At 31.8% G+C, this 24861-nt stretch overlaps 1 protein-coding gene across 4 annotated transcripts in view; it reads left to right on the top strand.

Annotated features, from left to right (window-relative positions):
* The first annotated feature begins 493 nt into the window (after positions 1-493).
* LOC143058253 (uncharacterized) overlaps positions 494-24861 on the top strand; it is a 38294-nt gene continuing 13926 nt past the window's right edge. The window contains exons 1-14 of one of the 4 annotated variants that reach the window (XM_076231724.1): positions 494-572; positions 7258-7506; positions 7962-8255; positions 8641-8781; positions 10070-10286; positions 10897-10998; positions 12695-13008; positions 13778-13964; positions 15675-15844; positions 17221-17361; positions 18111-18171; positions 18537-18689; positions 19923-20110; positions 21061-21379. In XM_076231724.1, the coding sequence (XP_076087839.1) occupies positions 7270-7506; positions 7962-8255; positions 8641-8781; positions 10070-10286; positions 10897-10998; positions 12695-13008; positions 13778-13964; positions 15675-15844; positions 17221-17361; positions 18111-18171; positions 18537-18689; positions 19923-20110; positions 21061-21195 (2340 nt within the window). In that variant the 5' untranslated portion in view covers positions 494-572; positions 7258-7269 and the 3' untranslated portion in view covers positions 21196-21379. Of the gene's footprint in view, positions 573-644; positions 792-7257; positions 7507-7961; positions 8256-8640; positions 8782-10069; positions 10287-10896; positions 10999-12694; positions 13009-13777; positions 13965-15674; positions 15845-17220; positions 17362-18110; positions 18172-18536; positions 18690-19922; positions 20111-21060; positions 21380-24861 lie in introns of those variants that run through there. The other 3 variants (XM_076231725.1, XM_076231721.1, XM_076231722.1) reach the window with 3 other exon arrangements.

The raw sequence follows: 24861 nt of genomic DNA, 5'->3' as shown, positions 1-24861 counted from the left end.
ATTCTTTGATTTGTCGTTTTTACCCCTTGACGGCTGATAAATTGGACCTCGTTATTTTAGTATTATAGATAATTACTATCTTACAGTCTTTAAATTTGTGGAAAACAGGTTCAAAAGTGGGTTTAAAAACAAGATAGTTTTAGTGCCGACAGAAAGCAATAAGAATCGTAAAGTTGCATACACAATAAAATAAAATAAGAATGTAAAAAAAATGATGGTCATACTATTCGATCTGTTAAATATAATGACTTTTTTCTCAACTAAATTCTGTAACAAATCACTTTCGTAACCCTATCCTAATCTGAGCTTCTGGTGCAATCATTTCGATTTCCCAGGCTTTACTTCAGGTATAGCTACATTTACAATCGACACGGAAGTCCGCTTACGGGATTGACAATATTATGTCCGAATCCAAGCCTATCCTTAGTTTAACTATCGTTTATCTGACATTACAATATAAGAATATCGTGTATAAACACATTGGTTTCTCATACCGATTCTTATCAAAAGTTCACATTGGAACACAGATATGATTCACATTTATAGAAACACTGTCACGAGTCAGTCAAAAGGTAAGGACATTGTCTTATTTATGTAAGTACAAAAGTTGTTAGCATATATTATATTCGACAAGGGTGGTACATCGGGGGGTGGGGGAAATAGTGCAGAGGACTGTGTGAGGGTCTAGATATATATCTATAATGTTTCCAGAAAAGAAGAGAAAGAAAACTGTTACGGGTCAGTTAAATTGTTTGAAGAAAGAAGAACATTTGATTTAATTCATATAAATGGTAAGTATAAGAGATGTTAGGATACATTATATTCGACAAGGGTAGTAAACTATGGGTAAGGCGTTAGTGTAACGGACTTTATGACAGTCAGAACGAAGTTAACAGAATAGAATATAAAAAACAACGAATGAATAAATCGGTTATACAAATATAAAGAACAGAGAGTACAAATGTATGTTAATGGATTATCATTTAAGGACAAATAAGATAGAGAAAAAATCGATACCAATTTCTCAGTCTTAAGGTTTTTTTTATGTCTTATTATTATGTACTCTTGTTTGTCTTTGGCCTGTTTGTCTTTTTTATATATATCAGTGGCATTATGGGTTGGTTTTAGACTTTTTAGTTTGAATGTCCCTTTAGTATCTTTCGCCTATCTTTTTTCCAACGAAATGATTATTTTGTGTATGTATATGATGATACCTAGGAGAATACATGCAACAAGATGCACCGAAGAAAATTGACCATTTTAGTGGATTGGTGTTCAACGTCACTTTTAACATTATTGTGATATTGCATTGCAGTTAATTTGTATTGGTGGAGGAAGCCGAAGAGGCAGGGTGAATCTGACCTTTGGTAGGAAAACTGGAAATTCTAGTCTATTAATATATTCGAGCGCACTTTCTAAGGGAGCTACCATTTGATTTTTATGGGGGGGGGGGCTAGGATGAAATTTGAAAAAAATAGGCAGGACAGGAGTTTTGAGTAACAGAGACCTAGCCCCCCCATAAAAATCAAATGGTAGCTCCCTAAGTGCGGAATTCGAACTCACAACCGCACTGTTGACTTACAATGTCTGTATAAAATGATACCTATTTGGACTCACTTAACATCGTGTATATAAGTTGTTTTTTAATAGAACTCTGACCGAACCTTTTTTCTTTCTGCAGTTTACGGTAACAGAGATACTGGAGACTAAACTATATATGGAATTTCTATTGCTCTTTAATTTTACATGTCAATTTTGATTAACTGACCTTTAATACTCTGCTCAAATTAAATAAGTTATACTGACTACTGAGAAATATATTATAGGAAAATGAAAAAAAAAATGAATTAGTCTATAATTCTTAGTTTGAATGCAATATAAAAATTTTGGAAAGTTAGTATAATTGATAAAATTTGGTCTGACGACGATTGTGTAAGCCCCAACTAGAGGTTTCCAGATTTGCTACCGTACCAACCGTAGTACGAAGTGGGAGCTGTCATTTAACTTTTGAAAATTATTGATGTATACACTTTATATCAACAAATGTTTTAGGAATCATATGCAGAACTGTTTAGATAATTTTTAGCTGTAATTTGGGACTAATTTCATGTGGTTTCTTCTTGTATTCGTAGAAAACAATAGTGTGTGCACTCGATTATGCTTTCAAGCAACCGTTGCAAGTAACCGTCGGTACGAAAGGTTTATAGTTAAGAGTTATTTCCCCGTGAAACTACATAGATACAAAGGAGCTAAATTACAAAACAAATTTCAAACTTTATAAATTTTGTTTGTAATAACTTTATGTATCATTATAAAATGTTAAAGTTTTGTATTTATTTTGGTAAGTTTTTAGAAAACATGATCAAATAAAATGTATTTGAACGAAATAAATTGACCTTAATAACAAAAGAAAAATGACAAAATTAATATAAAACCAAATCACTGTTCTGTCAGTTCGCGACAGGTCTATTACACTTGTCAAGAGATATAAGAATCAAGATAAAAAAGTCCAGAGAGACATAATCAGACATACTTTAAGAAAATTTATACTCTGTTACAAGAAACCGAAGGTGTCAAAACGCATGATTTCTTATTTCTGTACTGATTATGTATGTCATTATACTCAATAACATTGCCTTGTGATAATTTTGTGTAATATGTAATATATCTGTTGTAAATATATGTTGAAGAATTGAATAAAGATAATAAAAAAAAATCAGACATCCGGAATGAAGTTATAAAAAATACAAGGTCGTTTACATCTTTAATTTGAACAATTATGCATAGAGATATGGCTGATATCGTATTTACTTGGCATCCTTCCTTTTTGGACAATTATCTTTACCGTCGGGCTTAAAGTTTTTCTTTATAAAAAAAACCCTCATCAAATCAATATGCTCTATAAATTTTAGAAACATGCCCTTTTTAATATCTTTTTCGCAGTAAGCCGAGAGAGAAAACTCAGAAAAACTGAAGTTAAACTATTTTTTAAAAGTAATATCGTATTCATGATACTAGTACATATAAACCTGAAGCAAATTACAAGAAACATTTACCAACCGATGAAAATGATCCTTAATTTTGAGTCCATAAATCAGTTGTAAATGGTGCAAAAGACATTATATAGCAACACAGTATTTTCCGTAGAACATTACGAAGAGTTAGAAAGACATATTCATATTGCATTAGACTAAGTGTAAATATAGCGTCAAATTATGGCTGTTATTAGTGAACAAAATACGCTGTGTTGTATGAAGTTTTTCTGGCAATGCTGTACGACCACAGGATTAATGGATGGATATTGGTTTAATATTACCCCTCGTAGATTATATTATACTACTCGCAGGCATGTGCAATTTTACTCGCGACAATATTTACAAATATTAATGTAATAACAATATCTAGTGACATAATAATGATAAGCTGACACGATGAAGTAACATCGTGATGATAAATATTTCTACTCAAAAAATGGTTTTCGTTAGTGTCATACAATTTACATTCTTACAATTAATGTAATCAACAATTTTATTAAAAGTTCAGTGACAAAATATAAGTAAAAAGATAGATCGATAGTTTTACAATGTGTGTTGCGTTTTATGAAAAAATGTTGCTCAAATGAACGAAAAGATCATAGCTTAATTAATAAAAATTTATTTTAATGAGAAATCAACACAATTTTGAACTCATTTTTGCCATTAGCACGTGTACTAGTTCAGTGACGCATCCAGAACTTTTCATAAGGGGGGGGGGGGCGCTCCATCCATGCTTCAGTGATTCCTTATATAATCAACCATTTTTATCCCCGAAATTGGGGCGGAGGTCCCCAAGCCCCCCTTCCCCTGGATCCATCTATGTAGCCATTAACGACACCAGCAAGGTTCAAGTAAGATATTATTAAGTAATTTCTAATTATTCCAATTTATATTTCAGTATTAGATTTTATTCTAATCCTTTTCTTAATATACAAAAACAGAATAGCTATACAGAAACGCAAATCTATATTTAGAATATAAAGGTCGAGGCAACTCAGTTCCAGTAAGGACTGTTTGGTTCATTCTCTTGGACACAGAATACATTTTATCGTATAAAATCACATGCAAGGTTTTATAGAAGCAGTGAAATCGTAATAAAAGAAAAGATAACGGTTTTTATCACTGATATGCAATTTTGTTTCTCTATTTTTATCATGATACATACAATAATCTCATGCATTAAATGAAACCTCCCAAACAGCACCAACGGTTGTGTTACGTACCAACCGTACCTGATACGTAGCAAATCTGGAAACCTCTACTAGGGGCATTGTGTTTGTCGGTCGGTGTGTCCGTTCGTCCGTTGTGTTTCCCGTTCGTCAGTTTATCCGTGCATTCGTTCATCTGACCCTCTTTAGGGTATATTTTCTGGTCAAGGTAGATTTTTTATATAACGTTGATGTCCAATCAACTTGAAACTAAGGACACATGATGCCTATGATAATCATGGACTTTCTTAGTTTCGACACCAATTCCACGGTCCACTGAACATAGAAGTTGCTAGTGTATGTATGAGGACCAGTGTACTATGAAGACTCTTGTGCTAATTCATAATATCACAGGGTTGAAACATGAAATCTTTTAAGTTACACCTGCATTCGTCCTAAACAAGAACACACAAAAAAAAGAAATGATTAGGAAAGTGAGAAAGAAATAGAATAGATGAAAAAAAAATCATCCGACGGCTAAAGATTATTGTAAGTAAGAAGGACAGGCGTTTTATAAAAGAAGGGTCTAGAATGGGTGGATCAGGTCCTTCATTTTTGTATTTTTTAATTGCTTGGTCATTTGTCTCTATTATTTTATGCTTACATTTAATTATCGTAACAGAAATTAAGCCTTTAATTTTAATTTTTGAATTGTTTTACAAATTTGTAATACCGGGGCCTGTAATACATGTAACTACTAATCTGTCGATTCATTCATTTTCGTGTGTTGCAATTTTCGTTGATTAAGAAAAACTTGCATTTTCGTGGATATCCAACTTCGTTACTTTGGTAAAGTCTGCATATATAATCCTTTATGAAATTTGTCATTCGTTGAACATTTAATTTCATGGTTTAACTATACCCACGAAATCCATTAAAATTGGTATCCAACGAATAATAATGAATCCACAGTATAATTAAAATCAATCATAATTCTATCGTATTTTTGATAAATAGTTTTAGTCATTCAAATGTGACGTCATTTTTTTGTGTGCTGTTTTAGAAATTCAATTGTGACTTCATTTTTTGTCCTTTTTTACAATTTCAAATGTGACGTCACTTCTTGCGTTGAGGCCTTGACTAACTCGGTGTGTGTCTATTTTTTGTGTTGGATTATGTTGGTTTATGTAATGTATCCGGTTTTTTCTGTAATTAGATAATACTTCAGTTTTATCATGTATATCTTTTATATAGTCATTTTATAAAATTTACTGTTTGCTAAAGTATAAATTATTCTAAATAATAAGGATGTTCTCATCCTAAGCAGAAAACCCTAGCCGTATTTGGCACAACTTTTTTGAACTTTTCCTCAGTGCTGTTCAACTATGTACTTGTTTTGGCTTTCGAACTTTTATATCTTGGCGTCACTGGTAAGTCTTGTGTGGACGAAACGCACTTCTGGTGTATTAAATTTTAAACCTGTTGCCTTTTGTTAACTATTTTTCGTGTCTTTCTTTGTCCTACATGTTCTCATATTTATTTGTATTGTAGTCCTGTAATGTTGTGTTGTCATTTTAATGTTATATTTAACATTGCCATTAAAGCAGGAGGTTTGGCATGCCACAAAACCAGGTTCAACCCACCATTGTTTTCTTTAAAAAATGTCCTGTACCAAGTCAGAAATATGGCCATTATTATATCATAGTTCGTTTCTGTGTGTGTTACATTTTAACGTTGTGTTTCTTTTGTGTCGTTTGTTACCTCTTATATTTGAGTGTGAATTCACATTATTATAAGACGTGTCACGGTATGTTTCTATCTCAAATTCATGTATTTAGTTTTGATGTTATATTTGTTATTCTTATCGGATTTTGTCTAATGTTTAGTTCGTTTCTGTGTGTGTTACATTTTAATGGTGTGTCGTTGTTCCCCTCTTATATATTAAATGCGTTTCCCTCAGTTTTAGTTTATAACCCGGATTTGTTTTTTTCTACCGATTTATGAGTTTTGAACAGCGGTATACTACTGTTGCCTTTATTTATACTGTACGGGTTTTGGTTCATTGTCGGAGGCCTATATTTATCTATGGATGTTTTAATTATAATCACGCTGGTCTCTGTTGAAAAGTTGTACCACTGACTGCTACATCTTTTAACTGTTATATTGCAGTCAAATGCCACATTAATTTAATGATATGTGTTATTAAACTCACATTATAATTGAATCCATGTATTTGCTTATAAAAATCCCACGGTGTGTATTACTCCTGATATTTTCGTCCAAATCTGACGGCCCTGTGAATATACTCGATGAATTGTAATTTCCGTTGAATAATCATTTATCTTACCTCCTATACATTTCTAGGAATATGATTGGTTAAAAGCTTCCTCTTGGAAACCGTGCATATTCAATATTAGGTTAGTTGGGAGGCGGGGCTTATTCCATACACGGTTAGTAGTGGAGTTACGTCCCTTTATTTTCCATATAAGGTAATAAGGAGGCGGGGCTTATTTCTTACATGGTTAGTAGTGGTGTTACATCCTTTTAGAAAAAAACAAAACAGTACAGAGAAAAAATCTTAACGGTTTCAACAGACGAAGAAAGTGATGATAAAGTGAAATAAATTCAGAAAAGACATTTAAATGTAACAAGTTGGCATCATGTTAATGTTAACTGTATTGAAGACTTGCTCATTTTGATAGGTCACTAGTCTAACTTTTACACGTTAAGATAGTCGGTAAGATAAATTCGTTACATAGTGTGCTAGTGAAGTAATACGGTATATATGGGGTCAGTAAATTCCATATGGGGATTCGAGCTTCGCTCTCACCCCATATGGAATTTAATGACCCCATATATACCGTATTAAGTTACTAGCACACTAAGTAACTAATAATATTTCATCGCAGATGAGGTCAGCATTTGTTCGTTTTAGTAAAACAGAAAACTGTGATGAGTCCAGAGATATCAAATATGCCAACACTGCTATAATGGTTATTCGTCTCGTTATACATGCATATGATACGAATAAAATATATTAGAGTATCTGTTTATGTTTGTTGTTTTCATTTTAGATTTTGCAAAATATGAAGGCATTGGTATCGTTATTGGCCTTATGGATTTTTTGTTGTGTCGAATGTCATCACAATTCCAGAACAGACAGATGGAATGAGATCTCACATGTTCTTCATAATTTGAATTACAACAAAACCGACCCGCATGATTTTATCAAATCTGTATTATACCAGATGCGTGGTTTTGAGCGATATAGCTTGACATGGAACCGATGTCGGGATAAAACAAAAGCCAGCAATTTGAACGAAGTACGTAAAAATAATTAGCTATACATGTAGCTGTTGTTAAGCTCTTTAACCGATTATTCTAAGCAACACATACAGCGCCATGCAATTACTAATAAACAAAAATTAAAAAAGCATACAAATAAAAAGACAACAAATTAATCTCCATTAAATGGGAGAACACGCAATCGCTTAAACACATAAAATATGTATAAACGAAAAACGAAAAAGATAAATAATTTAGCATTGACAAAAGGATTAAACAGCAACTATAAATTATGACGCTTACCAAAATAGAGCAAAACGCCAGAAATAAAAAGGATGAAATTTCACCTACATGCATGTAAAATGTATGAGGCAACATTAAATAGAAACGGTGTTTTTATTGGTGTTTCCTGTAGGATTTTTTTTATTGTATATTCCGAGTCACCATGGATTACGTTTTACGTATACAACACAAGTTATATCTTTTATTACAGTTTATTGAGACGGACCAATTCTTACAAAGTTTCATCTCCAATGTAACATGTGGACACGGTGTTTCAGTGAACAACTTCGAATATCTCACTACCCTGTCTTTATCAATGGCTGTTCATCTAGACAGATTTGTATGCCCGCATAAAAGTATAAAGGAATTGCACCAAGTCTATCATATTTTATACGGAAATCCTGGATCATCAAATATAAGCCAATTGCTTGGAACTGTTCGACGTTTTTATAGACCTGGAATGTCTCAAAAACAAGCACCGATGACGTTCAAGAATAGACTACAGGTATTCATTATTACTTCAACATTCAAACAATTCAGTTCCTACGTTCTTTCCTTTATTTTATTGAAGAAGTATATTTTATGCTTGTTAAAGCTAACTCTTGCTGAGGGACTTAAGAATTTTCATTGGAGATAAGGTTTTATTTTGTTAATTTTCTTTTTGCAAAGCCACGATATTAAATATCCACAAAAATAGGGAAATCTTTTCATAGTGTGGTTGTTTTTACTAAACTAAAAATTTGTTCACTCTCATTGGTATCTTGTCCTGTTTTTTTTTTACAAGTGACAGCATTTATTAAAAAAAAACAACACTCTATTGAATTATAATACTTTTCAGTTTTAACGTTTTTTGGTGTTCAGTCAATCGTATGCCATTCTTATACTTTCAGTGCTTGCACCCTGGAATAATTGACGAACATATACACAGACAAATTAACAGCCATCAAAACAATAGGGAAATGATAATAGAAGACAAACACGACGATATCAAGATTATACTTAATGGTAAAATCGTCTCCTTAGAGCCATACGTAAGTTATAATACACACTATGACTTTTTACACAAATAGCCGAATATCGCCAACATAGAGTTGGAATGGGATCACCGGGTTAAATTTGTCACTAGACATAGAATATTTCAACACATGAGTCATCCCTAAACCTCAAACAAAAACAAACAAAAACACACAAGGAAACACAAAAAACAAAGCAAGTGTAACACTACAAAATAACAGTTTTACATAATTGTTTTACTAACTAGTATCACTGTCTTTTTTTAGTAAAGCAACACGTGACTTCGTACATATTTTATATTATGAGATCGGATATTGTCATACATATATATATTATTAATTTTCATTATTTTCTTTTTATTATTATAATAATAGTATGTAATTTTTAAACTAATTCTTATGGTAGGTTTCCGGGAAGTTGATATTGCAATCAAAATTAGAAAACAATTTCTTTAGGTGCATTCTATACATCTTCAAATTTTGTTTTTGCAAACTTTAAAAAAAAACTCATCAGTGACGCTCGAATGCAAAAAGGTTAAAAAGGCAAAATAATTGATTGTATCATTACATGACTTGTGTACACGCTATATTTATCATTGTTTTTATATTCTGATGCATTTCAAAGAGGCATAACTATTTAAATCAAGAAATAGGTTTTATAGTCGATAAATCGTCATCGTCAATATCAATTGCGCATTCTTGAAAAGAAAAAGAAAAAATCTTTAAACAGTTAAAATATATATATATATATAAAGAGAAATACTAATGATATTTTTATGATATTGTTCGTTAAAATAATTATGTATCAATAAATGTAATAAATGAGATTTTTTTACTTTCATTAACTTAATTATTTTTTAATCCACTTTCTATTGTATTACACATGTTGTAACAATCCTGTGTAAGGTTTACTGACTTCATGTTTGCATTTATGTTCTAACATGTCGGTTAAAATACTGCATTGTTTTTCTATATCACGGGGTTGGGGGAGCGATAATTTTGTGAAAATGAGACTCCCACATATTATCGATGAACTTTCTCACATTAGTAATAAGGAATCATTCATTTGTGGCTCAAGACCAGCCAGGACTTAATCGTCCTCCACGTCTTAATGTTTTTAATATTATTCTAGTAGCTTTGATGGGAAGAGCGTGCACTCAAATGCTATTTTTTGTCGAAATTGACATCTAAGTTTCACTCATTATAATCAATATCACTTAATATAGTTTTAATTGTCTATCAATCATGGTTTTTTTCTACTTTTTTTTTAATTTCAATTTAATAACTCACTTTATTTTTGCTTTAGATGTTTAACTCAATACCACAGAACGATGAGTCAGACCCAACAATAAAACCAGCACACCAATCACATGAGAGAATAACTATCAAACCATCACATCAACACAAATGTCCTCGAGTTATTGTACCGAGAACATCGCAGAGACCAGATCCTCAACAGTTTATGAGAATGCAACGGATTCTTCATTCGGTTTCTTCTCATATCGTTTCTGCAGTTTTAAGAGGTATCGTAAATCTGTTTTCTTCTGCAAAATTCTTTTTTTTTAAATCTCACCAGACACGATCATGTACAAAAGCAAAATATTGGAAATATTGTTATATATATATATATTACAGAAATTGTCAAACATTTAAGAATTTGATACTTAGTTATTGTTATATATAGTAAAACTAGGGCATATATCTACTGTTGAAATTTTAATTAATAACAGCCTTTAAAAAGATAACACTCCTAGTCTTCTTTTTTCTCCCTGATTTTCACAGTTAATTTTTGGTGTTTGTAACATAGATTTCCTAGTAATAGTCTTATATAAAATTGATATTTAATTTAGTCTTTCAATCTTAATAAGATAAGTTGAGCAACAAAGAAGCGGAACATAATATTGGAATGGTTAAACTCATAAGGCGAAAAATATCTGAAAACTGGAAACAAATCAGAAAGACAAACTCTCTGTATATACAAGTTCCCCCGCCCTTCTTGTTGTGCTTTTCGTTGTTATTATTTAACAGTTTTTGTTACGATAATAGTAACTGAATGAAAATGTATAGAAATATTGGCACGAAACAATAATCTGTGTACAGTTAGCATGTGTAAACAATATATATATTTTACAGGTGTCAACATATACGACGATAAAACATATTGTCTAGTTGATCATCTTGAGTACATCATGCGTCATTATGGACACCATCATTATAGTTACATGGATGAAACGGGTAAATATAATTATGTTTATAAGTAATAAAGGTACATTGGATATTGTTATTTCGAAAAAAACATTCTAAATCTTTTGATAACTGATCATGACGATAAAATAGTATTGGCGTAATCTTGAAAACATACCGAATACTTCGACTCTTTTATACTAAAAATGTTAGATTTTGACATGTCTGCTTGTTAACTTAACCGTATATAAAGTTTGGTACGTCATAACAAGTCGTTTTGATCCATTCAGATGGAATGTACGTGTAATTAAAACTAATTATAGACTCCAGTCTTCTAATGAGATAATGTTAATGTTTGAACTTAAAATAAAATATTTTATCTGAGCAACGCTGACAGCTTAAGTCTCACGTTGTCATGAAATGTTATAATACCAGTACTCGTTACAGTTGTAAAAAGTAAATGTTAAGTATGGTTGTAAAACATTATAAATGAATTTGATTATCAAAAACATAGAACTATGTTTTACAATACTAATGGGAGGGATGTATAGCTAATAAAGAGATGTAACTCACTTTTTCTTCAGAAAATGTCTGCACTAAGACAGGAATATGACCGTGATTTGTATTTGTGTTGGTGGTTCATTAAGTCTATTGTTTGATTTTGACAGGTTTATGGACTTTTCTTGTGTTTATTTTTCCTTGGAGTCCAGTATTTCTGCTGTTAAAACGTTTAAACACTAATGTCTTAGTCAATATCATCAATTTAAATCCATGTTAAATCTTCATGACTTTTTTCGAGGAGACAAGTTATTTAATGTGTAAATACATGACATATTGATGATCTCCATGCGGTCATAAGAAGATGGTTGTGTAAATGTTAACAGTAAATAAGTGAGTTTCGTCTTGCTCAATATTTAGTTTCATGTCTAGTAATTATTTGCTTTTGTTTTTCAATATCTCGTTTCTGCAATGATTTTTCTGATTCAACTCGTCAAACAACAGCCTTGTTATGTGAAATGTGTTATTATCTTGTGTAACACCTTAGGCTTAGGAGGGTTGTCAGTTGGTCATATGTAGACCTGTGTCTCCAAAAAAGACGTACTAGGAACATTTTGTCATCCTTGTTTGATATAAATAGTAGATAATTGTATACTAGATAATAGAGAACTTGTTTAAACTATAAAGCAAACTGACACATTGTATATTTGCTTTTTTTTACCCGGTCATTCATTTCGTTAACCTTAAAATTTAGAATTGAAATGGAAATATGTCAATGAGACAACAACCCGACCAAAGAGCAGTAAACAGCCGAAGTCTAAAACATGGGTCTTCGATACAGCGCGAAAATCGTGCACCCGGTGGCGTGCTTCTGCCTGCCCCTTAACACAAATGGCTTCTTGTTCAGTGATAATTGACATTTGCGTGTTTAAGAATATGACTTTCCTCATGCGATTCATATTGATTGAACAAGCATTGCATGTGGGAAAGAATATGTTTCTGTATATACAGTGTAACCTGTCTTATCCAACACACTGGGGTAAATGTTGGATAAGGCAGGTTGTTAAAATACTCAGGTCTTTTCTGCAAGAATAAACATATTTTGGACCATGACAATGTGTTGGTTACAGCAGGATGTTGGAATACTCAGGTGTCAGATTAGGCAGGTTACACTGTATAAAGAAAATTTTGTCTTTTTAGCATTGACAATTTGAACAGTTGGTTAATCATTGCTATTCTATATTTGCAGATTTGGAACAAATGATGTCTGATATAATAAAAGGATATAAAATAGACAAAGTAAAGGAACATCATAGGAAGACTAAACGCTCTAGTCATAATAACGATAAACATTTCGGACAACATCCAAATCCTCAAATGAATTATTTTTCCAGTCAACATTCAAATCATCAAATAAACTATTTTCCCGGTCAACACTCAAATCTTCAAATGAATCATTTTCCTGGTCATGAATTCAATGCAAAATACAGGACAAACAAAGCTTCAAGTTTTAATGATTTTGTTGACACGGACAGTACCAGCTCAGTTCTAAATTTTTCTAAGGTATTTACAATAATTGCAGATAAGACACCTTCATGCAGACATGGTAACTAAATGAAAACAGCTTTAAAAGAGGGACGAGAGATACCTGAGGGACATTCAAACTCATAGATCGAAAATAAACTAATAACGCCATGGCTAAAACAGAAACAAACAGAAAAATAAAGTAAAAAATCACACAATGAGAACAAACGGTTAACAAGTGTAATGACCAACCAATAAACATGATAAATTAATAGAAAACTAAGTATAGACTCATGTTATCAACAATGTATGATATATCTTCCTCGTACATGCCAATAGCCTGACAAGTAGTCCACAGATCTATAATTTTTCACTTGAATGTACATCTCACAAAAATTCTTTTCGTATTATTATCTTTTTACTTTGTTCTTTTTGTAGTTTAGCGAATCCGTACGTTTGTTTGATAGAACAAATAGCATCGAGATTAAACATTATTTCTAGATTAATAAATAGAATAAGACATAAAAGTTAGACTATAGTCGTACCATTAAATATTGATATTGCTGTACATTTTTTTTAATAACTAGTTCAAAAGGACCAGGAAGATAAATAAATTGGACCTTCTTACAAAATTGCACTATCTTGTTAAATGTGTAGACTAAAATTAACATCTTGTTCGTGCTTTGACAAAATACGATAGCTTTCATAACACATTATTATTTAGTCGTATGTGCTGTACATAATGTAGATTATTCTTCAATGTTGTATGACAAATCCGTAAAACATTCTCTAATTTATCTTATTCAAGCGTTTGACAACCGGAGATATGGTTCAAATGGTGGAAAGGAAGTTTGAGCATCGCATGACAAACCGAATAACGAGAGAACAATTTCTAGACATCTGCCCGTCTGTAATATACAGTTTGTTGCAGCGTTCAGAAATCAAAGACAAAGAAGATTTAGTTAAAGATCATGTCCCTCCTTCAGCTCTTGAAAGTAGGTTCACAGCTTTTTTTAATAAACACAGAAATAAATGTATGAAAAATAAACGTAAAACTATTCGAAAAGCATGTTACTCGTATGACATAAGATATAAGAAGTAACAGCATTTAGCTTATGATGAATACACAGACAATAAAAAATATCATGTCATAAACAGGCTAGAAATTTTTTTCAGAAATACAGTCTTATGGTTTTGTTTAAGAATATATTATAAGTGGTATCGCTTGATCGTTTTAAATATCAAACGATGCGGTCCAGCGAAATCAATCAAAACTAGAATTGCAGTCGGTGAAATACACTTATCCGTGTTATTGTTAAGGTCAATTAATACTAAGGCTTTTCTACCTAATTAGTCTAGCTGTATTTGGCAAAATGTTTAGGAATTTTTGTCCTCAATGTTCTTCAACTTCGTACTTTATTTGGATTCGAGCGTCAATGAATAGTCTTTTGTAGACGAAACGCGCGTCTGGCACAAAATATATACAAAATTTAGTCCTGGTATCTATGATTTGTTTATCTACAACCACTGGGTCGGTGTCACTGCTGCGGCGTTTTGCATTTGCGCCGATCTGCATTTCATTTGAGCCGATTTTTTTCTCGTTTGCGCCGATTTTTTTACTGGTTAAATACAGGTAAATTAAAGGTGAATGTTAAATATCTATTTATCATTATAGACCTTTCGTTAGCAAGTTGTACAAATACTATGAATGTTCAATCATACATGTATATATATATCACTGTTGTCCCCTGCTCACCACGAGGAGGTGGAAGTAGGATCTCTGGCAGGATAGGTCAATTTAAAAGCAATATGTTCACATACTTTAAAATCAAGAAGTAAAAACCTAAGATGAAAGCACTCTGTTTGTACTAAAATAACGAATTAAAAATATATTTACAACATTCAAAACCATCAAAACGGAATATATGTACATTAAAACCATATATCTTGTCGAGTATTTATAGTCAACACATCTTACATATTCCTTTCTAGTGATTTCTTCTCTTCTATATTTGTCGTAATTGTAAATAACGAAGTCCATCTTTTCTTTCTCTTGCTTATGTACTGATGCGGTATTACTAAAGTAACACGTAACGGCCTGGATTTGTTCATGTCGGTGACGGTGAAACAAGTTCAAGATATAGTACATGCACAAGTATCAACACACCTGTGTTAAACTCTAAATGCAATTACAAATGAATTAGGAGCAAGTATAAAATCGGCGCAAATGAAAGAATGGACATTTTCAAAATCGGCGCAAATGTCATACGCGCCACTGCTGGTGGAGATTTATTTCCCACAGGGTTCCACCAGCCCAGTATTATCATTGATATGGTTACATTTATAAATTAACTGTTTACCAAATTTAGAATTTTTTAAATACTAAATTTTGTCTACCTCAGGCATAGATTACCTTAGCTGTATTTGGCAAAACTGTTAGGAATTTGGTTCTCAATGCTCTTCAACTTCGTACTTAATTTGACCCGTTTAACTTTTTTGGATTTGAGCTTTACTGATGAGTTTTTTGTAGACGAAACGCACGTCTGACGTATATACAAAATGTACTCCTGGTATCTATGATGAGTTTATTTATAGGTCGATTTATGAAAAGCAAAGCTGTCATATCCCCTTAGGACTTTATTGAAGGTTAATTTTAACTAATTGAATATTAGTAACCTATAAAATGTTAACACTTTTTGTTGTAGTATATGGATTTGGAACAGCAAGCGTTTTTGTTATCAGTTTAGCGTCGCTTGTTGGGGCTGTATTCGTCAAACTTTCACAGAAGGTTATAAAAGACTATCTCATGGGAATGTTACTTTCACTGTCAGTCGGGTGCCTGGTTGGAGATGCTATTCTCCATTTACTGTCTGAGGTAAATTATCTTACTTTTTGTGTTGATAATTGCATTACAAGCATCCATATCCGTAGATAATAAAATAGTTGTTAATTGGAAAAACTGTTATAGCAGACAAAGTTAACAATAACTATATGGTATAAGGATAATAGCAATATTTCACCAATGAAAGCGCATGAAGAAAGTACATTAAAAAAGCAATACAAATCAAAGATTTAAAGTAATTAAGTCGTACGCATATGTATTTTGTCATATGCAAACGATGTTACTCTAAGTGACAATTGGGTGCCTCTTTGGAGATGCTGTTCTACACTTGGTTTCTGAGTTTAACTGTTCGTAACGTATTTGTTTTAATTCTAGATATGGATGTTTTGCACATTACTGTCGATAGAATTGATAGTGACAATACATAATATAAATCACATTTTCAATATACCAAACCACATATTAGTTACGATGTTTATAGTTTAATAATTTTAGATAATTTTATATTCGTGCAAATGAAAGTTCCAAGAAATTGATTTTTCTTAAACGTTTTCTAAGCATTGTTTTCGAAAAATAGAATAAGAAATGTAATAATAGTTTTAAAAATTACGAGTTAAAACGTGGAAAAAATATCATATTGGTTTTGCGATTTCATTTTGAAACTTTATACATTGCGACCCTGTAGAGTAAGATAAAAAAAAAAAGAACATGTGGCAAAAGTGCCTTTGAGACAACTCTCCATTTATGTCAGAATGTTTTAAAAATTAAACAAGTCTAGGTCAAAGTACGGTCCGCAACACGGAGCTATGTCTCATACCGAACAAAAGCTAAAGAGGACCCAACAATTACTTGTGTAAAACCAATTAAACAGGAAAACCAACTTTCTAATATCTATTTAAAAAAAAGGAGAAACGAAAAAGACTTATGAACCACATCAACTATAAACAACTACTAAACTAGCAGTATTTGAATTCGGACAGGTGCAAACAAATGCAGCGGGTTTCAAAGTCACAATAATCTGAAGTGGTAGTGTACCCATAGAAAGACACACTTTAAAATATCATTCTAAATGACCTATATGTAACTCAATCAAATAGACATATGTACAAAAACAAAACATACGCCGAACAAATAAATTCTATCTATGACACAACATTAAAACAATGAAATTCAAACAAGGTCAGATGAAAACAATATCAGAAATATGCATGTGAAATATTTCATGAGTAGTGATGCATTTTTCAATTAACCGACAGCGGTTTTGGTAAGTAGATTACTGAAAATGAAAAAGAAGATGTTATTTCTAATTCTCAGTATTTTGTATTGAAACTTTCTATCAATCGAGATATGTTGTTTTAACAGACAAGTAAATTAAAGTATTTAAGTCTTATCTACACATTTCATTTCAGGTTTTAGCAGAAGAAAGCAATGGAGAAAAGGCAAGAGTGACTGAGAATTTGACAAAACAATGCGCACTACTTGCTAGTATTTATGGGTTTTTCTTACTTGAACTGACGTGTTCTTTTCTGAAAAGTAGCACTAAAGAAAAGGTAGACCAAATAAATGTATAATAAAATGCTTGTTGGGGATGTTGTTTAAAACACAAATACGTAAAACTGATTTAAGTAGCACTATGACTGTGTACAGAATAGAAAAGCACAAGATTTGATATAGTTTCCTTTGTTTTGTTTTTTTTTCATTTACTTTGTTCAAATGTTGTCTTGTATATCATGTATATTATTATGAATAGATTCATTTCACTCATTAACATGTTTATTAAGGTCGAGATAACAAAGAAAATCACAATCGTGCCGATACTCCAAAACTTAGGACTGTAAATTAACATACAAATATTGTAAAAAGAGACATAACTACTTATAGCGAGCACAAAGCAAAACATTGGTTATTCTCGACTGTCATTGAGACATACTACACTAAACATCAAATCCAACAGTTAATACCAAATTTGGTCAAGTATAAAATACATCATTCTAACAGGAAGAATAATAAAAAAATATTTTTTTAAATATTTTCAATGATTTTGAAATGAGCTGATATTGTTTTCATATTGTCGAATCAAAAACACATCTGGCAAGAACTTGTGCCAACCAATTACATTGTATTCTTTATCAAAAATAAATGTTGACAGTTGTACAATTTGAATATAGTTCAACTTACTACAGCGTACAAAAAATAGTTGGTTACATCTCTAATATAGTGACATTTTTTAGTGCAAAGTTACCCCCCACATTAATTTTGTTATATTTATGTCTCTTTTGTACATATTCTTGGTTTACAGAAAGACGATGATTACCAGTGTCAAAATGAAGAAAACGAAACTAAAGGTCAAATAGAAAATGGTAGCAAACTTTTTACATTTCGCAAAATATATCTAAGTGACAGACACTTGGTGTTTAATTGCTAAATTGAATAAAATTATTAGCAACTGATTTTGGAACGAAACTAACTTACTTAATATTGTTTTTATTCATTTTGTTTTTTTTTTTTTACTGTTTACTCCTGATTGTTCAATTTTTCCCCTTTCTCAGAAAACTTGTAGCATTATTTTGACACAATACATGTAGCAAGAAGTACTGAAAAAGATTTGAAACCAGTAAAAGATTATAATATTGTGAGTAACTAGTTGCAAGAAAGGAATGAGAACTGAATGCTGAAACAGAATGGAACAATAGTTTCTTGTGTACATCTTGCCTTTTAATTGTAGATAAATCTGCCCTTGCTTGGATGGTGATAGTAGGAGACGCCATACATAATTTTGCAGATGGCCTCGCTATAGGCGCTGCCTTCAGTAAAGACATAACAGTTGGATTATCTACCTCAATAGCTGTGTTTTGTCATGAATTACCCCATGAACTAGGTTTGTTAAGTCTATCATTCTTTGAGAAAACGTAACAACAATCTTATAGGAAGCACTCCAGTGATGGCATGAATTGTCAATTTTAAATTATTTTTTTTTTCCATATTTGTATAAAGAAACAATTTTTCGAAGTACTAAGGATTTTACTTCTAAAGGAACTGACAAAATCTTTCGGAATGTTTGGTCCTCAATGCTTTTCAACTTCGTGTTTTGGCCTTTTTATTATTTTGGTTCAATCCTCACTGATAAGTATTTGTAGACAAAACGCGCGTCGGCGTCATTGGTATCTTTAATGAGTTTATATAACTGATTTTCCTGACTGTCTTTCTATGATGCAATTTATAATACAGGAAGCTTGAATCCTCATAACTCACTATTTCAAAGAGAGATGAAAAATACCTGACCAAAATTGAAATAGATAAGTCGAAAATAAACTGAAAACGTTATTAAAAAGACAAGTAACATAACAAAAACACATAATAGAAAAACTTAAGACAGAGCTACATGAACCTCACTGGAAACAGGTGATGATCTAAAGTGTTCCAGAAGGGTTAGCAAATCCATATTTACATGTGGCAACCGTTGTGTTGCTCATGTTAATGCAAACCCGGTGATAAGTGTTAATTGGAGGTCCCATTCAGAAAAAATGGTGGACGAATTATTATTGCAATGATTATAACTTATCTTAAGCCATCTGCAAAACATTTCCCATAACGATTAATAAAATCGTAAAGCCGTCCAACGTTGTGTCGAAGAGAATACAAATGACTATTCTATCAAGGTGATTGTTTTGAAAATAAAATACTACGCAGAGAAAGAATCGATTTTACAAATTTCAGGTTAAAGTTTTTTGGTCAAGACAGTTTTTGATGAAGTTGAAGTCCAATCAACTTGAAACTTAGTATACATGTTCCCTATGATATGATCTCTATCATTTTAATGCCAAATTAGAGTTTTGACCCAAATTTCACAGTTCACTGAACATAGAAAATGATAGAGCGAGTGGGGCATCCGTGTACTATGGACACATTCTTGTTTTATAAATATATTTGGCATCTCCTGATTTGATTTGGAAAAAAAATTATGTTTTCCTTCTGTTCATTGAAAAGTATTTTACTACATGTAAACGGAGAAAACTTTTGAGTACATTTGAACCACATTTAATCCTACATGTATGACTTTCCATATTTATAAGTCCTTCGTTTAAAATAGTTTGTAAAATTCTTCTTACAGGAGATTTTGCGGCCTTAGTATCTAGCGGTTTGTCGATCAAACGAGCCATGGTTTTGAATTTCATTTCAAGTCTTACAGCGTTTTTAGGGTTGTATATAGGCATACTAGCAAGCTCAAATGATGTTGCTAGATCCTGGATATTCTCAGCTGGTGCAGGCATGTTCATTTATGTCGCCTTAGCAAACTTAGTAAGTATTACATTTTGGTTTTTGTTTGGTGGCCGATGGTAACAAGTTATTCTCTTACATTATCATTAGCAATTCAACACAGTAGTTAATGTTCAAACGACGCAAGTAGTTCGACTTCGATCTTTAATTATTTAAATTGCCAATTTTCTTATTAGATGTATGTAGTTTTCTCTTGATACAAATGAATAACAGTTTATATAATTACCTCACAGATAGAAAATATGCACCAAGATAGCCATAGGTGTAGAATCTGCCGTTAAAAAAAACTTACTAAAAAAAATAACTATTCAGTATATTTAAATGACTGTATTTTTTGGATAGAGTTGAAATTCAGTAAATCGACATATTATCATGACATGCATGACGAACACACGTTTTTATAAAGGATAACGGTACGATACACATGATAAAAGAAAAGGCTTTAAAATCTCAAGGACGTCAATGATTTGAAGAACAGAAAAGCACCAATCAACTCAGTCTTTTTTTATGTTCTTATTAAAAGAAACGTGAAATCCGAAAAATAGTCATACAAAAAAAACAAAAAAATACGTTAGTTTTCTCGTTTGATTTGTATTATATTTGTCATTTTGGAGTCTTGTATAGCTTACTATGCGGTATCGGCTCTTTGTTGAAGGCTGAATAGTGATCCGTCCATCTGTCAGTCAATAAGTTTATCCTATAAATATATATGTCGGATCTTCCTTAGGAACTACAAGGATTTCTGAAATTTGGTTTCAGCGTTTATACAAATCACCTATACCGTGTGATGAGTTTTCAGATCCATCACTCAACAACTTCATGTTTACCGGAATAATTGAGTGGGAATATAAACCTAAACATTTTTCTATGGGATGTTGTAAAATGTCAGTATTTTTAAAAACCGTGTAATTTGTACATAGAAATGACCACAACCTATTTCTTACGTTATTTTTTGTACTTTTCTCTTTCAGATTCCAGAAGTACTAAGTTATTTCAAAAGAGTACCAAACTTGTGTATGTTTCTGTCATTGAATTTCGGACTATTACTCGGCTACGTCTCAATGTTACTTTTGGCTATTTACGAAGCAGATTTTAAATTACCATAAATCTGTGTAAATATCAGACCGTCCAGAAAACAAGCAGACATTCATCGTTTATAAAAAAAATACTCAATGAACATAATACACTTCCTTTCTTTTGTGGAAAATGTGTTAATGCATTGGTCAATTTACACACTGTCGATATCGTAGTAATTTATTATTTAGAAATTAAATCTCATTTTCGTTATTATTTGAATATATTTATCTTGTTTTTCCATATGTTCCATACACAAGCCTAAATATTCAAAGTTTCTTCATATTTATAACAATAATTCACATTGTGGTTTGTGATATTGCTTTCATTTAAAATTCAGCTCCAATCGGGTTTTGAATATTTTGGTACATGATTAGATTTACATTTTACTGTCTCCTATTTCAAATTAAATCAGATTTCTTTTCTGAAAGTGTACCGCCTTCTGTGTGCTACACCTGTCGATATTGATTCGAATACAATTTTAATATCTCTTCCGGTATAAAAGATCAAGTGATTGTAAACAACATGATTAAGTACAAGTTGAAAGACTTTGTTTTCGTTTCTATTCATAGAACAAAATGATAATTACTCGTCAATATTGATGCTCATAAAACGCAGGTCCATACGGCTATCATCAGCTTAGAAATAAAGGCTACATTATTTGACAAATATTTTTTCTGAAATTTCCCGTTTATGATTTAATACATCAGTTTGGAAATCGACCTACAAATAACAACACATTCTCGTGATCCTGTGACGTCATTAATTTCCAAACTGATTTTTTTAAATCACTTGTAGGCAGACAAACGGCTTTGAATACTGTATGTAATGAAAATATTACATGCATTTATTATTGCAATTTTGTCATCTTAGAATAAATTGCGATTTTAATTTATGTGATTTTGAGAAAAATCCTGTTAAAATTCATATAAATTTTCAAAATGCGAGTTTGAATAAATACGTTTATAACCCTGTCGCTTTTTTTTTTTTTTGCAATAAACTAGTCGGCTATACAAGGTTACGCTCTGAAAAAATTAACTAATTTAATGAAGAACACTAACGCCAAAATTCAACACAATTATTTACGAAAAAAGAATAGAAAAACATGAAGAAACAACAAGCTCTGACATTAACAATGATTAAGCTCCAAACAAAGAATGTTGTGTTACGAACCTAGTGTGCGAGCCCTCAACCTCCCCTACCTGGGACAGTGATGTAACAGCACACAGAACAAACTATAAAATCAGTTGGAATAACTCATTAGATCGATAAAGAAAACATAAAAAAAAACATACCGGATATGGTAATTTATTAGCGCATCATAACAATTGCCTGTTTATGAAGTATGTTGGGCTTTCTAAGGATTAAATGTTAACCCTTTCATTTTGTCAATTTATTTCCTCAAATGTGAACATGGTATGATAATGAAAAATAGTATTTACAAATGTGCAGTTAGTTTAAACCATTGTTTCTTATAATTCCTTACAAAACAGTCTATTATAGCTCGTGTCGATATCGAATACCGACGACTAGCAACTTAATCATGTTAATGGTATAGATCCTAATTCATATATAATCCAGCTGACTACGGTATTACAGGTGCCATAAACATCGTTAATAACACTTCTCTGCAAAAGGCCTGAAGTAGCATGAGCCTAAATATATTCATTAATTGGAATCACAACTTGAAAAAACTGATAGATTCATTCAAGGATTATGCCCGGCTATTGTTTGAACGCAAGAACGAAGACGTGACTACTCTTTCCGAATGCATTAAGGCTGTAATGTCGCTGACACACATCAAAATCAATTAACTAAATCGGTCTATATATACCCGTGTGTAATCAACCAAACCATTACAAAACACTTGTCCTATCTCTTTGACAAATATGGTGGTAACCCTGTAAATAAGTTTTAATCAACATCTTTTTTAGTGTGTGTAAAGCTCATTAGATTAACTGCTTGATGAATGAGTTTTGTAAAAAACAAAACTTTGAAAATCAACATTTACCCCCACGACATTTATAGGAAATCTTGATAATCATAGTTCTGTTGTATGTTTGATGAATGAGTTTTGGAAAAAAAAACTTGGAAACTCAACATTTACTCCCACGACACTTACAGGAAATCTTGATAATCATAGTTCTGTTGTATTTTCAACTGAAACTTCGACCAAATGTGAGGAACTAGCTCTTAAATCACTGTATTGGATACCTAATTTTAAGAAAATGTCTATAGGTTGCACTTTGTAAATACAGCTGTTTCTAAAACCACGTCTCTTTTGGGGAGATTTGGAATATTCATAGAAAATTAATTTTGTTTACATTCTGGTTCCCAGTTATGCTCTCTGTGTTCCATCTCATAGAGACATAACTTGGGAATATTACCAGCAAATATACATTTGCATATTGTTTACATTGAAATCTGTGGTAACTCTTCATTCGAGGTAGGGGTAGTTAAGAACATGTGTGTTAGTTTAAACTCTGAAATGTTCAGGGCATATAAACGTTGAAAATATGCCACACAGTCCTATATTTTGACCTTTGAAAAAAATTATATGAACTTTCAATTTAGATTTTTTTTCAAAACTTCTTAGTAAAAGTGGTACAGTTTAAGTCGTAGAAGGAGTTCCTATGGGAAATTGCAGTGTCAATATTTACAGATATGCAACCTTTACCAACAACTGCACATATGTGGAGCAGGATCTGTTTATCTGTCTGGAACACCTGAGATCACTCCTAGTTTTTTATGATATTCGTGTGGCTCGGTCTTTAGATTTTGTGTTGTCTTTTATGAAAAAAATAATTTGTTTGCCTGTTTTCTATGAAGTTGTCAGGTTATTTACGACGTATGAGTTTGTATGTTGCTTTTGTATCTCTCGCCTCTTTTGAGATACTAGGGGTTAAGCAGTCAAGCAACAATAGTACTGACACAAAGTATATTGTGTAAGTGTAATCTCGTATACTTTCTAATTCAGGTAAATCCTGTTTTAGCATTATCTGGATGTAAACATGTTTTCCTCACCGAAGATCCATTGCAATGGCACAGGTGATACTATACATTTGTTCTTTGACGATTTTTTTTTTGTTATTCATGTTTAGTGAAAAAAAACCTAAAAGATCTTACTGATATATAATTTTTATTTCTATATATTATTAATGACTATTATAAAATTTAAAAAAAAGGTTTCTATTAAAAACAAACGACGGGTTCAGTAGGCTATAACACATGTGTACTCATAATTTATCAAGAAGCATTTCACAATATTGCAACACAGTAAGAAAACTATGTGCCAAAACAATACATAAAACACAGAGAGAATATAAAATAGATCGTTTTAGAAGTAAATATTACTTTAGTAAATGTTGGGTCAATCTAAAAAAAAATGTAAAAAAAATAGGTTAGGGGAGAGTTGATATACAGCTGACACACTTAACCCCGCCACAATCTATATGTATGTGCATTTCCCTAGTCAGAAGCCTGAATTTCAGTGGTTGTCGTTTGTTGCTAACTTACATATTTGTTTTTTCAATTTTTGGTACATCAATTAGACCTTTTGTTTCCTTGTTTGAATTGTTTTACGTTGTTATTGTTCGGGACCTTTCATAGCTGACTAAGCGGTATGGGGTTTTGCTGAAGCCCATGCGGTGACCTATTAATGAATCACTTGGTTTATTTAAGAAATTTGTTACATTGGC

Source organism: Mytilus galloprovincialis, chromosome 14 (genome assembly GCF_965363235.1).
Source record: "Mytilus galloprovincialis chromosome 14, xbMytGall1.hap1.1, whole genome shotgun sequence".
Lineage (NCBI taxonomy): Eukaryota > Metazoa > Mollusca > Bivalvia > Mytilida > Mytilidae > Mytilus > Mytilus galloprovincialis.
Note: the sequence above shows the minus strand (reverse complement) of the source record. Positions and strands in the feature narration are given on the sequence as shown.